The sequence below is a fragment of the Oryzias latipes genome, chromosome 20 (assembly GCF_002234675.1).
Source record: "Oryzias latipes chromosome 20, ASM223467v1".
Taxonomy (NCBI): domain Eukaryota; kingdom Metazoa; phylum Chordata; class Actinopteri; order Beloniformes; family Adrianichthyidae; genus Oryzias; species Oryzias latipes.
In genome coordinates, this window is record NC_019878.2 from 10,113,001 (window position 1) to 10,131,711 (window position 18,711).

General features: G+C 45.5%; 1 protein-coding gene across 2 annotated transcripts in view; it reads left to right on the plus strand.

The window, feature by feature from the left end:
* The window catches only part of LOC101164014 (double-stranded RNA-specific editase B2), a 230,620-nt gene that overhangs the window by 142,143 nt on the left and 69,766 nt on the right, over positions 1 to 18,711 (plus strand). Inside the window, exons 2-3 of one of the 2 annotated variants that reach the window (XM_020712719.2) lie at positions 963 to 1,052; positions 1,827 to 2,794. In XM_020712719.2, the coding sequence (XP_020568378.1) occupies positions 963 to 1,052; positions 1,827 to 2,794 (1,058 nt within the window). The remainder of the gene's footprint in view (positions 1 to 962; positions 1,053 to 1,826; positions 2,795 to 18,711) is intronic. The other variant, XM_020712721.2, reaches the window with a different exon arrangement.

The following is an 18,711-nucleotide window of genomic DNA, read 5'->3' on the forward strand; positions in this document are numbered from 1 at the left end:
ACAATGGACAACCAGGGAGGGGCTTCTTCTTCTTTATCTTTTTCTTCTGTTCACCAGTGAATGTTCGCCACCTACAGTTAGAAGGAGCTTGATGCAAAATGTCGAAGCGGTGTCGCTTATCAGGGCTTTTCTTTCACAGCTCTATTCTGACATGAAAGACTATTCCCGACATATTCTCCACCATGATCAGTTTTCAAACAGTTAGCACTTCTGTGAATTAAAAGGGATGCCATCCATATGTCACAACCAACTACAAGTCACTGATTTGTCAAAGTTCCACCTGGTTTAAATTGCAATGCATGTTCTATGTCCACACGCCTAGTATGTAAAGCCTAAAAAGAGTTGTAGAAACATGCGTAGCTACTTGAGAAAGCAAGAGTTTTGAACATGGAAGCCAGAAACACTTATTTATATAGACTTTTCATTGGACGTGTTTGCGTAACCCTTGTGCTATCCTAGGCACTTCAACGTTGGGAGTTGGGTCATCTAGACCCACTAGACAGTGCTCTTAACCTTTTTTCTTCAATGATTTGTGATCTTCACTGGTGTCCATGGATTACATGACATCCCCTTTACCTTTATCCACCTTTGTCATGGTAGGGAGAACACGTCAATGTAAGGGTGGGGTCATAGGATATCACAAGGGTTAAACGCTCGTTTCCAAGGGTGGTGTGAACATAGCTTTAGATTCTAACAGCACCGCGAAAGTTTCAGGAGTTAATAAAGTTGTTGGCTAGATTAAAAATATTCATGTTCATGGTGCTACATGTTTATCTCTGAGGAAAAAAAGCTATAAATGTAAACAGTGCCCTTTGTTGTGTGTGTGTTTTGTGTTGAACTGTGTGTGCGTGCGCATGCTTCCTCTTTGTCAGGCCGATGATCGCCGGCTCTCTTCGATAAAACCATCTGAACAGCTCCAGAGCTGCCCTCATGCTGACTCTACATCTCTCTCCTCTCTCCCCCAGAGAAAGTCAGCATGCTGTCTGCATTGATCGCACCCTTCAAGTACAAAATCCCTGGGACAGGAAATATGGAGGACGAGGACAGTTTAAGTAAGCCCCCGCCTCTGTTCTTTCAATGGGCAATGAAACGCATCCCTCTGTCACATGCATGAGTTTGGGAGATGAACTTGTTCGCTTCAGATCGTGAGGCGTGATGAAGAAGTCCTCAAATCCAGATGCATTGATGCTGTCTTCTGCCCTAACAGCCCCCATTCCACCAATAATAGTCCTGTAGAAGTACCAGCACGCCCTATGTTCCTTCATTTTCCCATCAAACATGCAACGCCTCTTCCACATAACAGGGTTTGAAGAGCGCGTTGCAGCTGTTAAGACGCTGCAAAAGGATACAAGTGTGAAATAAAGCAAGCTACAGACATTCCTTTTATCCTTTCCTGGAATGTATGCCACTCGACCAACCCCCACCCCCATTACAAATAGGATTGATGCTTGCCAGTGGCCGCAGGGTCCAATGTTTCCTACCCACTACACAGATTCCCAAGCAATTTGAAGGCAGATTACTGGATTATTTGGCGAATAATATCGGCAGTTCCGGGGGGGGGGGGGGGGGGGGAATTAGGGTTTTAAAATACTTATATATGTTAGCGGGCTCAAGCGATGGAGTGGGCTCAGCTCAGGGAGATGAGTGTAGATGTGGTCATTACCATTTCATTGTGTATCAAGTGGCTCAATCTGCCTCAAGAGATTTTCCCTGCTGCGTTTTGTTCGGCCAGGATAGGCGGGAGCGCCGTGCAGTAATGGCTGCGTTTTGTGTTTGGAGTGTTTTCTGTCATTTTTATTGACCTTAATGTTTTGTTTTTACTGCAGGCACCAGCAGCGCAGAGGTAAAGGAAAACAGGAATATTGGTAACTTGGAGGACTGTTCCATTGGTTCCGGAGAGCGGCAGCCCCTTCTCTGTTCGGACTCGGCGAGAAGTGGGAGCTCCGGTCTAAAGAGGAAGCGGCCTCTCGAGGAAGACAACAACGGGCACTTGTGTCAGCTACGACTCATCTATAAGAAACTCTCCTGGTCTGAAGCTCCAAAGAATGCACTGGTGCAGCTTAACGAGCTCCGGCCGGGTCTGCAGTACCGCATGGTGTCCCAGACGGGGCCCGTCCACGCTCCCGTCTTCTCCATTGCGGTGGAGGTTAATGGACTGACATTTGAGGGGACAGGACCCACGAAGAAGAAGGCTAAGATGAGGGCTGCTGAGCTAGCCCTCAAGTCCTTCATCCAGTTTCCAAACGCTCCTCAGGCTCACTTGGCCATGGGAAACATCTCCAACCCTACGGCGGACTTTACTTCAGACCAGGCGGACTTCCCTGACACACTTTTCAAAGAGTTTGAGTCTTCGTCGTGCTCAGACGGCCTCTCACTCTGCAACTCAGGCAGCGAAAGTGAGTTGCTGTCCAGCGAGCTGCTGTCCAGCGAGCTGCTCCGACATGGACGCCTGCTCCGCCACACGTTGGACCTCATGGTGCAGGCTCAGCAGAGGCTGGGGGGGATCGTTCCTGAGCCGGACGCTCCTAAGGGCCCGGTGGCTATGCTCAACGAGCTCCGACCGGGCCTGCGCTACGCCTGTCTGTCAGAGCGAGCCGAGGGCAGGCGGCTGCGAAACTTTGTAATGGCGGTGCGCGTGGACGGGCGAATATTTGAGGGCTGCGGACGCAGCAAGAAGCTGGCCAAGACCCAGGCAGCGCAGTGTGCCCTGCAGGCGCTCTTCAACATTAGATTAGCCCCCGAGGGTAGGACTGGCCTCAAAGTCAGCAGGAAATCCTGTCTTCATTTACCCCAGGTGAGTGCAGGCACACTTCCAGCGCCGGGCTGCTGCTAAGCTTCTTTGGCAGCCACTCGACTTCCTACAGGGGCCTGTAATGACCAAAACAGCAGGCAATGCATCAACAAAAATCAAACTCCTTCCAACAGTTAATTAAGGAGGAAGGAGGAGCTAAAAATGTCTGAACAACCAGGCGTTTATCTGCTGTCACAAATTGGAGTGAAAGTACACATCCCATAAGTCTGTGCACCTACGTGTGAACAAGGCCGCTTAGGCAAAGACCGGATCTTTGCCGAACAATATTCGTTTGTTGGTCTGCTTAAATTTTAAATAGAAAAAGCTTGTAAATGAAGCCAGGAAATGAATCGTCCCGGCGCCTCCGAAAACACAAGAAATCTCAATCATAACCAGCCCGCCATTGTTGTTTGTTTGGGTATTTTTGTGTTTGAGGAGGTAAAATTAGGAGGGTGCTGTATTTTTGCAAAGTCCCCTGCTTCCCCATCTGTGGCTTCACAGAAAAAAAAGTAATTCAATCTGTTGCCTGAAGGAAATCAAAAAAGAAAAGAAAAAAGCAAATTGACAAACAAACCACTAAGACCAATTCCATGCTCATTTAGCCAAATATTTAAATAGCAATCAGAGCGAGGAAACCGGTTTCTTCGCAAACTTCAGAGAAATTGGAGAGCCTGAAGAAAGCATTGGCTGGATTGGCATGCACGTCAGCCGCTTAGCATCACCGCCACCACCGCCGCAGAGTTTCATCTCAGCCAAATCTGAAGCTGAGCAGATAGTCACACTGATTTTTTGACTTTCACCTTTGTCGCAGGAAGCGGAACATTAAATCCAAGACGTCCCGGTCATGGGCACACAGAAAGGGGAATGTGACACTTTAAATGGTCCCTTTACTGTCAAATTAAAACATAAAGGGATGTGCAAAACAGCACACTCCAGGGTTTTGAATGGAAACATCAATCCAAAACCTTTCATTTGAAGCTTTGTCAGAACATAATGAGCACCTTGTGGTTTGTGTTGACATTCTTTTTTTAACCTAGGAAAAAAGGAAAAAACTGGCCAGTATCCTTACCTTGAGCACAGCGTCAACCCAACAAACCTGCATGTTTGCCTGGAAGAAACTTTTCTTTTTTTTTCCTCCCTTTCTTCTGCCACGGTGCCTAAAAGGATTTTGAGAGGATTTGCTGCACCCGTTTAGTTCCAGAAAAGCACTCGATTGCGGAATTTCTTGAAAGTCAGCCGTGCTGTCTGCCATCCTCCAGAGACGTTTTAACTTCTATGGGTGAAAGATGAGCGCCGTGCATGAGAAATCCACGCATGCAGAGTGGATTGGAGGTGTGAGTAGTAGTCAGTATCACGCAGAGGCCTTAGGCTTCCAAAAACAAATGTTACTTCCTGTTGCCCGCATTGACTATATGAGAACTTGAATGAGTGTGTGTGATGTCAGCTGTAGAAAATGACTTACTTCCGGTTCCAACCAAAAAAAAGTCAATTCAGTCGTCATTTTTTGCAATACAGCGTTGGGACCAGACGATGTCAGTATCAGCCACATCCCTACTTCTTAAAAGTGGGCTTCGGAGAATCTGTCAATTAAATGTTTCCAAAGTTCAACGTGAAACTGCATCCTTTTTATTGAGACATCTGATTGGTCAATGTATAACTTGAATTAGTTGACTAAGTAATAGCTGTTTATTTCCTGAAAGAAGTCTATGGGATTTAGGCTTTTTGGAATCACTCAGTCCAGTTCTTATATACAGTCAGTGGTTGCCGGGCATTGATTGCAGGGGTCGTTGTTGACTTGCGGGCTGTACAAACACGTCAAGTTTTTAGGTTTATTCAAATTCCTCTGTAGTTGTACCTATTGCTGGATTATTGAGACAATGTCGGAAAACCTTTCTTGGAACAATCCCCAAATTTATCTCAAATTCTGAGCATGACTGGTTTATGATGAGTTGTCGCCATTGCCTCTATGGTGTGTTTCTAAGATATTAATAGTTCGAACTTACCACGTATTGATTATGCAATAACAGTCTCAATTATGCAAACGATTGCCAGACCGAAAGCTTTAGATGTTTGCACAGATCCATGAATCCAAGCATTAATCCTTATTGCTTGGATTCAAATACGTTCTGACATGATTAATCATGTAAAAAGTTGAAGAGTTATGGTAAATCAAAGAATATCAACACTGGAGTTTTGAAAAGTTTAGCGTCACAAACTCCCATCATGCCAACAGTCAGAATCTTCATAAAGTTGAGGAAATCAGTTTGTTACAGTGCAGAAAATAACCGCAGCACCGGTACGAGTGCATGTGACTGAGGTTTTCAGCAGCTGTGTCACACTGCCACTACATACTTTTTGGGTATTTTCCATAAATGTAATCTCAGTCTTTCGTGATTCGTGCGTGATATACGTAATTCAAAAGTGTTTTGTGTGTTTTTCATTTGTCGATGTCCGCAGATGTTCGTCGAGGGTTTGGGCTCTTTACGTGAGTTTAGTTTAGAGCTGTTCAGAATCTTTGGTCGGTTGAGAATTATGCCGTTCATTCGTCTTTTAAGTGTTTCATACACAATTATTACGTGAATCATATGCAATTGCGTGTGATTTCTGCGACAAAGTAAATTTGTGGCTTTCTACAACCATTCCACATATGTCTAACAGACTTTTCACACATATATCACCAATGTGTAATTTTCATATCGTTTATACCCTGGCTTCCTGTCCAGGGTGTCCCCTGCCCATAAGTGGCCGGGATAGGCTCCAACAGCCCCGTGACCCCGAAAGGGATAAACGGAAGAACATGAATGAATTGAATCAATGAATGTATACAGCGCATATATCAGGTTAAAATTACACAAGTGATGCATGAATCACTAATCGGTCACTTGACAGGTGTGTAAATCGGCCAACCTTTCACCTCTCCAGCAGTCTATACTGAGTGGGGGTCTCCCGCTCCTCTCTTCCGGGGAAGGCGGGTAGCTGGGAGGGAGCTGGGTACGGAGGGGACAGATGCTACTCTGGACGTGAGCCAGGCCCTTCTCGCAGATCCACCACCTGCAGGCTGCCTACTCTGGCGCCCGGCAGCTGACTTAGAACTGGTGGAGGAATCCAACTGTTATACTAAAATAAAGCTTAGAGAGGGCCCAAGGCGGGTGCTGACCATGGTGCTGACACGATATGATTTCTGCTCAGTGCTTCGCATGTCAAAGTGAGGAAAATGAATGAAGCGCAAGTTCACGTGTTCTTTGCTAGCTTTATTCATACTTATTCTGTGGTTTTAACATGGTTTTTTTGTGATACATCTGTGAAAATTTCACATAAAGAACTTTTCTCACTTTTTCCACGTATATTCACGTTAACCAGTTTTCATCTGTACAATATGTGCAAATTGTACGTATCGGCAGTGTGACATGCTGCTTTAGCAGGATCTACGTATATGATGGCTGAGCTTATGTGTTTTATTTAATAAAACAGAGGGGAAACTAAAAGTAAACAGCAGTTATAGGTTGACGTAAGGATAGTCTGACATTTGAAGGGAAGTGTCCTCATTGTCTGTGAAGTCATGAGCCTGGAACCTAGGATTTATAGAAATTCAACGACTGGACCAGAGCCAATAACTCCAGAATTCCCCCCGCCAATGAATAATTTCAACTATGTCTATTCGTCCTGAAACCTCCTGGCTTCACATCCACGCTCTGGACCGACGCTGGTGGACAGAACCGCCAAGAATATGAGCGCACATGATTCACTCTGCCGTAATAATAACTTCCAGCCTGCTCCTTCTCCATTTTTGGTCTAAGGGAATTTGCTTTATCAAGCCTGGCAGAAGGGAATCTTTGGGCCACAGTCAGCCTGACATTAACAGGCTATTTATCTTCCAGAAAGCGCTTTCATTCTCTATTTCTTCAATTAACCTTTTGTTATCCAGGGAAATCAAAAGACACTCCACTGTTCACACTCTTTATTCAAAGCTAAAGAAAGAAATGTCCATTTCTACCGGCACACGTGGGTAAAAGTTGACAGCTTTAACCCCACCCAAGGTCTTACTCTGAAATTCTATGAAGCAAAAAAAACGAAAGGAAGAAAAAGTTTTTCCTTTTTAACTTTTTTTTAATATGAGAACTGTGTTTATTTATAGAAAAAAAAAATATTTTTTGAGTTGCAGTCTTCCCATATTACCACATAATTTTCAGGGTCCCTCCTAAATTGTGTAGCAAAATGTCAGTGAAGGTTCTCCTTCATCCAAGTGACGTCAAGGCAACTCGACTTAAAGGGAATATTCCATGCTGTCCTTAAGCCTCTTGTAGTGAAAAATATCCATGTATATGATCATAAACTTTTTTTTGTATTGAATATTATTTTCCAAACCAGAAGTAAAACAACTCAATCTCTGAGGCACCGCCTTTCTCTCCTTGTGGGTGTTGGCCATTTCATTTCGTCAACCTAGAGCCGGCCTCGCCAGCATGTCTATGTCTTGCCCACGAAAACAAACAACATCAGAACTTTTGTGAAGATGGACGTGCATGCTGTGAATATAAAAGGAAAGCATTTTGCTAATCACCGTTGGCTGCACAGAGAAAGTGGGTGGGTGTGCTTGCCTGGGGGCGGTGCTGGCTGTGCAGACTGTTCACCTATTTACATCACAATGTGGATTGGGATTGTTGGTTCTTGAGGAAGTAACGTTGTAATAAAATTAAAAGCTCAAAAATTGATTTAGCATGATATAGACCCTTTAAAATCTTCATTGAAATGTTTTGCCACCCATTGAAGTAGTTTTATCAGTCTTTATTAAAATGAAACGACAGACACCCATATTGCCAGTTGTAAGTCTAAGTTTCATTGACCTTTGATCTTGAGAAGAGGCTACGAGCTTGAATTTCAAATCACTTTTAGTATTTACTACAAGTTTAAACTCCTCTTGAGATTCCAGTCAATCACCTCCAAACCCCTTGACCATCATCGGGAGGCTATTTGGGAATCTTCTTCTTTCTCTTTCGGCTTTTCCCATCAGGGGTCGCCACAGCGAATCATCGTCCTCCACCTCACTCTATCATGAACATCTTCTACCCTAACGTTAGCCAACTTCATGTCCTCTGTTAAGACATCCATATATCTCCTCTTTGGCCGTCCTCTTGCCCTCCTGCCAGGCAGCTCCATCTCCAACATCCTTCTACCAATATATCCACTATCCCTCCTCTGAACATGTCCAAACCATCTCAGTCTGGCTTCTCTGACTTTGTCCCTAACACAGGCAACATGAGCCGTCCCTCTGATGTACTCGTTCCTTATCCTGTCTAACCTGGTCACTCCTAAGGAGAACCTCAACATCTTCATCTCCGCTACCTCCATCTCAGCCTCTTGTCTCTGTCTCACTGCTACCGTCTCTAACCCATAGAGCAGATCTGGTCTCACCACTGTCTTGTACACCTTTCCTTTGAGTCTTGCTGGCACTCTTCTGTCACACAACACTCCTGACACTTTCCTCCACCCGCTCCAACCTGCCTGCACTCGCCTCTTCACCTCTTTTCCACACTCCCCATCACACTGAACTGTTGACCCCAAGTACTTAAACTCCTGCACCTTCTTCACCTCAGCCCCCTGTAACCTAACGCTTCTACCTTGATCCCTCTCGTTCAGACACATGTATTCTGTCTTACTATGACTGACCTTCATGCCTCTTCTTTCCAGAGCAAACCTCCACCTCTCTAGCTGTTCCTCCACCTGCTCTCTACTCTCACTGCAAATTACAATGTCATCTGCAAACATCATTGTCCAGGGAGATTCCTGTCTTACCTCGTCTGTCAGCCTGTCCATCAGCATAGCAAACAAAAAAGGACTCAAAGCTGATCCTTGGTGTAGTCCCACCTCCACCTTGAACTCCTCTGTCTGACCTACAGCACATCTCACCACCGTCATACTTCTCTCATACATGTCCTGAACTACTCTGACATACTTCTCTGCCACTCCAGACGACCTCATACAGTACCACAGCTCCTCCCTCGGCACCCTGTCATACGCCTTCTCTAAATCTACGAACACACAATGCAGCTCCTTCTGACCATCTCTGTACTTTTCCATCAACATTCTCAAAGCAAAAATGGCATCAGTGGTGCTCTTACGGGGCATGAAACCATACTGCTGCTCACAAATCTCCACCTTCTTCCTAAGCCTGGCTTCCACTACTCTTTCCCACAGCTTCATTGTGTGGCTCATCAACTTTATTCCTCTATAGTTGCTGCAGTTCTGCGTGTCACCCTTGTTCTTAAAGATCGGGACCAGAACGCTTCTCCTCCATTCCTCAGGCATCTTCTCACTCTCTAAAATCCTATTGAACAACCTCGTTAGAAATTCCACTGCTGTCTCTCCTAAGCACTTCCATACCTCCACAGGTACGTCATCAGGACCAACGGCCTTTCCGCTCTTCATCCTTTTCAGAGCCTTCCTAACCTCATCCTTTCCAATCTCTGCTACTTCCTGCTCCACAACAACCACATCTTCCTCCCTTCTTTCCCTGTCATTTTCCACGTTCATCAGCTCCTCAAAATACTCCTTCCATCTTTTCTGTACACTCTCCTGGGTTGTTAGCACCTTTCCATCTCTGTCCTTTATCACTCTTACCTGTTGCACGTCCTTCCCATCTCTGTCTCTCTGTCTGGCTAGTCTGTACAAGTCCTTCTCTCCTTCCTTTGTGTCTAACCTGTCATATAGCTCATCATAAGCTTTTTGTTTGGCCTTTGCCACCTCTCTCTTCACTCTACGCTGCGCTTCCTTGTACTCCTGTCTACCTTCCTCAGTCCTTTCTACATCCCACTTCTTTTTAGCCAACCTCTTCCTCTTCCTCTCCCTCTTCCTCTTCCTCTTCCTCCTCCTCCTCCTCCTCCTCAAATAGGGAGGCTATTTGGGAATCAATATTGAAATTACTCATTGGAGAACTGTGAACTGTGTTAGCGTGGCGAGCTCGCAAAAGTGTTGCTACCCAGTTGCTTGCACATTTTTTTACCACAGTATTGTGAAATCGTTGGGTGAATGCAATGAATCGTTGGGTGAATGCAAACAATATGACATACAATATAAACATGTAAGGAATGTTTCCCTAAAAATGCTGCTCATGCCCGCTTGACACTGAAGGCTGCGCTGCTGACTGTAAGGAATGTGGACACAGTCAATGAAAGACCTCTGTTGCTAAGGAAATCCAAAAAATTACTTTTGCAGATTCTTCTAAAAATTACATAGGCAGTTCGTCATCACCAGGCGACCGAAATATAAAATGGTTGCTATGGAGATAAAACCAACAGAAAAGCTGCCATTTTCAAGAGATTATTTTTGTCTATCCACTTGTCATGCAGTTAGTCACAGAGTTTGGGGGGATGGTGGCAACTGCAGACCATTCTATATTCTCGAGGCTTTAATGTACATTCAACTGTCTCACAAATGACTGAAAATGATTAATTGAAAGATGTATTTTAAGTCTTTTGTAGCTCTTCCAAATTCTGTGACTCAGATCTGAGGACACAGTGTCACCGCTGCACATTTACTGAATAGAGGTTAATAAATGATCCCTACCTCTTCCATGTCTGTGGTTCCTAAACCTTTAATCGAGGCCTCGGTAGCTTCTAATTGTGTTAGCCTTTATCAAAAACCAGACACCATGATGCAGTCCTTCAAGTCCATCCACAGCACTCCAGGAACCAGAAAGCAAGTTTGCCTAATTAAGGTCGGATGAAGTGAGAGGGTACTGGAAAAATCCTGACATCCATTTTGACCGAAAGGAATCATCGCCCCGCTGTTTCAGGTCCTGATTGGCCACTTCACGTCTAGTGGTGACCACGGAGAAGCCGCAATGCTGCCAAGTCTGCTTGAGAGCTGAAACAGAGGCTGAAAAAAAAAAAAAAAACTGACAGAACATGTGTCAGAGGGGATATTTTTGTGTGTTGCACAAAAAAAACAACCAATCGCTCGTATCATCAAAGACCAAATGCAGGTGCATTTTGAAATGTGAAAGCAGGAAGAGAGACACACGGAGCGGTCAAGTGGAGTAATTTCCCCGCCTCCACCGCCGCAAATTGAATATGATTTCAGACACGTGAAGGTGACCCCTGTCAGCAGCTGAGCCTCTCCCAGATTGTTTTCTTTGTGTAATCTCTCCCTCTTTTAATCTGTCTCAATATAAACAGCTGTGACAGGCTGATCATTAATTAATATTGCCACAACAAATTAGTGACAGCGATCGCCTGGCAGAGCCACCCCCCCCCCCCGTCTAAGATAGGAACCCTCCCTCTCAGGGAGAGAGGAGGTGTGAACAGCACATTAGAGAGGAGTTGATTAACAGCTTCGGAGACCTTGCAGATAGCGTTGCACCCGCAGCATGTGGATAGTGATGGCGACAGATACACTGCATAGTGACAGCTCCTGCAGGGGGGGGTCACTGGCAGGGAAGCCCGTGATTATCTCTACAAGTGGCGCAGAACAAACGTGCTGATAAAACAGGCGCATCCATCACCGCCTCAGATACAGTCACATAAAGCGCCTCGAGTGGCTGTAAATTGTTCCTTTGGGCAGTAAATCTCAGAGGGGGTAGTTTCCCTAAAAATGCTGCTCAAGCCCGCTTGACACTGAAGGCTGCGCTGCTGCCTGCCAGAAACAGTTTTTTGCAAAGTTTTAAGGAAACAACTGATTGTTGGGGGAAAAAACGGGAAAAGTGTTGCAGATCCTGTAACGTTTAGTGAATTCTGCAAACCACCAGGTTTAAGTCAATGTCTGTTTTCTGATCATTGACTTTATAGGAGAAATGGACGAGTTAGTGTGACGTCACCCTTAGAAATTGCCTTGCTTCCAAACTGACTTAACCAAATTAAGTCATTTCAGTCGCCGTTTTTCCTGATATGGACACCGCCATGTTATAACCAGATGTCGTCCATTAACAGTAGTTGGTCCAATTTGGTCAACATGGGTTTATGCAATTCAGACACCATGCTCTCTGCTTTTCAACCGAATTTGCCGAAAAAAAGTATCAACATTTTACAAAGTTTATTTATGACTTGATTGGGTTCTCATATTTGTCTCCTAACAGACTCCAAACATATGTTGTTCAGCTTCCGGCAAATCCCTGCAGGGTTTGCCGGATCACTGATTGACACAGGTGATTTGGCAAAGAATCTCCCTCCCTGTCAGAACCCTGTATTTTACCCGGGCTGGGGACCAGCACAGGGAGACTCAGACTTAGGCCCCTTTGTAGTTACATAGTTAGGTAGTAGCGCAAAGGGTCTTACCCATTTCCAACCCCTCACTGCTGTGTGTTATCATTTTGGCATTTTTCATCAGCGGAAACTGAGAGCAGCTAGGGGCCATTTTTGGGAGGAGTTCCAGACACTTCCAACAACTCTAACAAAGACTAAATGATTTACTTGGCACCTATTTGTTCAAAATGTAGCAGTGTTAGAAAAAATGCCTGTTAAAACATTTCAAAATAAAATAGATATATTATTAAATGTCTGTTTAAATGCTGCACTGCATGACCTGCACCTACAGATCAGCGAGCAGCAGACTGCACACCCAGACGCATTTCTCATCATGGCTGGGGTTTAATCACGCAGACCCCAAAAGTGTGTTCCCAAAACTTTATCAATACATCAACTTTCCAACACGTGGAGACAATATACTGGACTGTGTTTACACCTCACAGAGAGGAGCCTACAAAGCCCTCCCCCTCCCCCACCTTGGATCTTCAGACCACATCACTGTGATGCTAATGCCTGCACACAGACCCCTAGGAAAAGTGGCAAGACCGGTTAGGAAAAGCATACGGGTGTGGCCAGAGGGGTCCTCAGAGGCTCTCCAGGACTGTTTCAGCTCCACAGACTGGAACATGTTCAAGCAGGCTGCAACAAACAACAACACCACAGACCTCCAGGAGTACTCAGAGACTGTTACTGCCTACATCGCCAAGTGTGTTGATGATGTCACAGTAACTAAGACCATCACAGTCCGGGCAAATCAGAAGCCGTGGCTAACAGGAGAGGTCTACAGACTCCTGAAGGTCCGTAATGCTGCCTTCAGAGCTGGAGACGAGGTGGCCTTGAGGACAGCTAGGGCCAACCTGACCCGCGGCATCAGAGAAGCCAAGAGACAATATTCCAGGAGGATCGCCCATCACTTCAGCGACAGCAGAGACACCCAGAGCCTGTGGCGTGGACTTCGGACCATCACAGACTACAAACCTCCTCCACAGACATGTGACAGCTCCATCTCCCTGCTGAACGATCTGAACTCCTTCTACGCTCGCTTCGAGGCAGCGAACAGCACAACGGCCCAGAAAACTCCACCCTCTCCTGGTGACCAGGAGTTGTCGCTGTCTTCAGACAGCGTGAGGAGATCCCTCAGCAGGATCAATCCACGGAAAGCCCCAGGACCAGACAACATCCCTGGTCGGGTGCTGAGAGACTGTGCGGGTGAGCTGGCTGATGTCTTCACAGACATCTTCAACATCTCTCTGAGTCAGGCTGTCATCCCCACATGTTTCAAAGCGACCACCATCATACCCGTCCCAAAAAAGCCATCTCCCTCCTGCCTTAATGACTACCGTCCGGTTGCTCTGACCCCCATCATCATGAAGAGCTTCGAACGGCTAGTCATGCGGCACATCAAGTCTGCCCTGCCCCCCTCCCTGGACCCATTTCAGTTTGCTTATCGGTCCAACCGCTCAACAGAGGACGCCATCTCAACTGCTCTTCACTCCGCACTCACCCACCTGGAGAATAAGGACTCATATGTCAGGATGCTGTTCATTGACTTCAGCTCAGCATTCAACACCATCATACCCCAGCAGCTCACTCACAAACTTGCTCAGCTGGGGCTCAACACACCTCTGTGCAACTGGCTGCTAGACTTCCTGACGGGGAGACCACAAGCAGTGCGAGTCGGCAGCAACACATCCAGTACCATAATGATGAACACAGGGGCTCCCCAGGGATGTGTGCTGAGCCCCCTCCTCTTTACCCTGCTGACCCACGACTGCGCCCCGACACACAGCTCCAACATTTACGTTAAATTTGCCGACGACACCACAGTGGTGGGTCTCATCAGGAGCGGAGATGAGACAAACTACAGGAGTGAGGTGAACCACCTGGCTGGTTGGTGCAGAGACCATAATCTCCTCCTGAACGTGGAGAAGACGAAGGAGATGGTGGTGGACTTCAGGAGAGTGCACACTCAGCATGCTCCTCTGACCATCAACAACACTACGGTGGAAAGAGTGAGCAGCACCAAGTTCCTGGGTGTGCACATCACAGACAACCTCTCCTGGTCCGAGAACATCGCATCACTAGCTGGGAAATCACAGCAGCGTCTCTACTTCCTCCGTAAACTCAAGAAAGCAAATGTCCCTCCCCCCATCATGCACACGTTCTACAGAGGCGCTGTGGAGAGCATCCTCACCAGCTGCATCACGGTGTGGTATGGCGCCTGCAACGCGTCCTGCCGGAAGTCCCTCCATCGCATCGTGAGGGCAGCTGAGAGGATCATCGGTGCCCCCCTCCCCTCCCTCCAGGACATCTACAACACCCGCCTGACCCGAAAAGCCCTCTGCATTGCAGCTGACCCCACCCATCCATCCAACAGCTCCTTCAGTCTGCTTCCATCTGGGAGAAGACTACGCAGTCTTCAGGCCAGGACCAGCAGACTCAGAGACAGTTTTCTCCTCCAGGCTGTCAGGAAGCTGAACTCTCTCCCAGCCCTGCCCCCCCTCCCCTCCTGCTGCCCTGTTGCCCTCCTGCTCTGCTGAACTCTGACACACATACGTCACCTACCTCATCAGCACTGACTGCACCTTCCACCAGTCCTCTAGTGCCGTTAAAAAACTAAGTAACTGTACTTCAGTCACTTTATTCTCTAGTCACTTTATTCTCTCCTCATTGTCTTACTTTTATTTTTTTATACTATTTATATTTAGGCCTCTACTACTATTTATAGTTGTTTATTGTGCAATTTGAAGGTGTCTCCCCGTTTAAACTGAAGATGAAGAGAAAACGCAATTTCAATTTCTATGTATGTGTCAACATTGTAGATCTTGACAAATAAAGTTACTTGACTTGACTTGACTTGACTTTTATTAGAATCAAAAATAAAACCAAAAGTACAAACCAAAATCACTGTTACATTGGCTGAAATGAAGCAAACATTGAACATTAGTACATTTCTCAGTTCTTATTTCCTCTGTAAATATTAATTGAAAAGATATTTCCACAAAAGGAGCCTAGTTGAGGTTGTTAAACAGTATTTTATCTCAGTCTTTACACGAAGGAACAAAAGAAACAAAAAAAACATAAAAACACAGTTATGAAGAAAAGTGTGGTTCAATCACAATCCCTGCTTCCTGCAGCAGATCAAGAGAAAAGCAAATGAGCTGAACATTTTTAAACTTTTTTCACCCACCAGAAATCCTAGCGACATAAAAAATGACTGCAGTGATTGTCCATAATGTTTTTTTTTTTAAAACCATCCAGTAGGCTTATTAGAAATGGCAGCTTTTAAGGCAAAGCTAAGTAACTTTATTTCTAAACCAACTTTAATTAAATGTAGCTTTTAGTGCATTTGTACAAAATCAGTTATGGTTTGGTAATCACTGAGCAATTTAGTGGTATTTTAGCATGCAGAGAAAAATGTCCTTTTGAGCTTTTTTTAAACTGTAATAAAATGAGTATAACGACTTTGAGCACGTTTGTAACCCTTGTGCTATCTTGTGGGGTCAAGATGACCATTGACGTGTTCTCCCTGCCATAACAAAGGTGGATAAAGGTGAAGAAGATTTCATGTCATCGATGGAAACCAGTGAAGATCACAAATCATTGAAGAAAAAAGGTTCAGCGCACTGTCTAGTGGGTCTAGTTGACCCAACTCCCAACGTCAAAGTGCCTAGGATAGCACAAGGGTCAAACACGCATGCCTCGTGTGTACGTAGTACAGATTTCAGTTTCATTTGAAAGCAAGTGCAACCCGTTTTGGGTTTTTTTGCTGTTTGAGCGGCAGTCTGCATCCAGTGAGTCTTGCTTTGTGTTTTTTTAAGCAGCTTTTGCTGTCAGTATGAAGCACCTTCCTCCACTGGTGTGCAAAAGTAACATGATCTCCTGGATCCTCACTCTGCCCTTTTTCCAGCTACTTAACTCATCACTTGGTATTTAAGAAAATATATATATATATAAAAAAGCAAGAGACTGATTTCTGTGTGAAACTACAGAACAATAACGTTTCCCTGTCTGAACGGGAGCAGGCGAGAACGTGGAAAGGTTAGAATCATCCTCATCTGTCTAATATGTATGCAAAATATGACCTATGAGGCTGCAGGCTGTTCGCTCTAATGTACCGCGTCAGCATGCGGGTTTGTGGGAAAATCCCTGAGCAGGGAGGAAATGAAATAGGGTTGGTGGGGTCAAGTCACCTTGCTTATACACTAAAACGCCCCTGTAATCTATTCCAAAGAAGTGTGGCGTTACCGCGTGCACCCCCACAGTAGTCGCAGCTACTAAGTCTTCATTCTTTATGACAGTCGTTCTTTCCACCACCACCCCCCCCCCTTCCCTCCAGCTCCCTAAACAGCCTCTAGCTGTGAGCCAAGCATGGCTATAATCGTTCCTGAAGAACCTCTCACACTTCATTAAAAGCATAATCAAGTTCATTACGATTTCATAGGCGTTCAGGTAGCAAATGGCTTCGGATAAATCATGACTATTGGTCCTGTGCGGCGGCCATGTGTAGGTTTATCTCTGGCTTTCAGGCTGGAGAGTGAGAAAGATGAGGGAGGGGCTTGGATGTCTGGCCTCTAAATGACCTTCCAGCCTAAGGCGCTGGGCCGTACGGTCATACGCGTTGAGCAACACGATTGTACGTCTGGATGGTTGACGAAGTGCAGTGAAAAACATCAAAAGATGCTTCAGAGTCAGATCACTTTAACCCTTTAACACCACAGATGTCACCACCTACGCCTAAACAACACAGATTTATGGGATTTTTTTTTCTAACTTGTCCTGTTGAACAGAGAGCTGAAGGCCACTAGCGTTGGAGATATTTTACTTCTACAATAGGGGGTTCTGGATCTTCTGTCACACAAGGTGCATATTTTTACAAACCCCTTTTGTATATCTAAATTTTCTTTTGTTGGATTGGATGGAAAAAAGTAAGAGGAAAGAAGAGAGAGGGATGTTAGAGAGGGGGGGGGGCTCAAAAAAGGGTGGGATGGAGGTTAAGGAAATAGGAGGATGATTACAGAAGTTTGGGGGGGGGGGTAGAATCATAAAGCAACAAAGTGCTGGAAGTTTACCATCATTGCTTTCAGGTGTAAATGTTGGTCTAAAGGGTCGGGGCCTGTCCACACACACTTAAAAGTTACAAACAAACCTTTTTGGCTCCAACAATTTTCACATACAAACATGTCAACATGTACACAATACAACTACAGTTCACACACATGCATACAAACCAACACATGTGAAGCATTTTATTCAGTCACACAAACTGTTTGTGCAAAGGTGAGCTGACACCTGTGCTCGAGTGAGTGTTTATGTTCTCCTGGGGTGGATGATGGCATGTAAAAAGAAGGGGGGAGAGTGTCCAGTTATCCCCACACCAAGACCCCAACCGAAGCAGCAGTGGTAGTCAGGACCCCCAACACCCATACGGTGTAGCAGATGGAGGAAATCTGCCTGCCAGGCTATCACGTCTGCCACCCAGGCCAGGGTCAGCAGGACCGCTACAGGGGCCCCCACTGCCAGAGAGCAGGGCGGCACAGGAGCACAGAGAGTGCAAACTCCAGCCCAATCAGAATAATAGCCCCCCCCCCGGCCTGCCCTGGTGGGGCCTCAGCGTATGGCCCCACCCCCAGTGAGCCTCCCTCCCCCACAGACACAGAGAAGCAGCCCACCACCACCCGGTGGTTCTGGGCATCCAACCCAGGGGTGTGGGGATTGTATCAAGTGTGACGCGCTTTACGCTCCAGGCAGCCACCCACCCCACGGGAGGTCCAGGAAGTCTGCTGTAAATATTTTAATTGCATAAACAGTTGAAAAGTTATGGTAGTTGAAAAAGTGTAAACAGCTGGTGCTAAAGCTCCCTCACATCGCCTTTGAGCTTCGGATGTTTGTTTGAGTTGAAATCAGAACATTTGATGGATCCTGTTTACAACTACCAAGATCTGGAAGTTAGCGAAGTCTTCACATCGCAAACCAAACTTCTTTATCTATACATAGCGACTTGTTTTTGCCATTAACGTAGAAAGATGCATATGAATCCACCAAATATTGTTGCAAAGGTCCTCCCTTTCTTTAACCCTTCTAGCAGTTTTTCTGCCAAACGTCAATGTTTGTGGGTAATTTAGCTCATGCTTGAATAAAAGGGCAGAATGAGGTCAAAAAGGAGGCTGCAGCAAACACAGATTAATTTCAAAGTTGTATTTCAGTCTGGGAGAGATTTCACACACAGATTAGCTCGTTGTTAATATTGGTATTATTGTAATTAACCGTGCAGAAACAGTTCGAAATTGACTGTGGTGTCTTAGCACGAACAAAACATCTTGCTTTTCATAATTTGCATTAGACTTGTTTACAGTCAGGACCATAAATATTTGGACAGAGACACATTCTTTCTAATTTTGTGTCTGTACATTACCACAGTGAATTTTAAATAAAACAACTCAGAGGCCATTGAAGTGCAGACTTTCAGCTTTTATTTCATGGGTTGAACAAAAAGATTGCATAAAAATGGGAAAAACTGAAGCATTTTTTAAACACAATCCCTTCATTTCATGGGCTCGTAAGTAATTGGACAATTGACTTCCATGCTATTGCATGGGCAGGTGTGGGCAATTCCCTTGTTATGTCATTATGAGTGAAGCAGATAAAAGGCCTGGAGTTGATTAGAGGACTCGTGCTTGCATT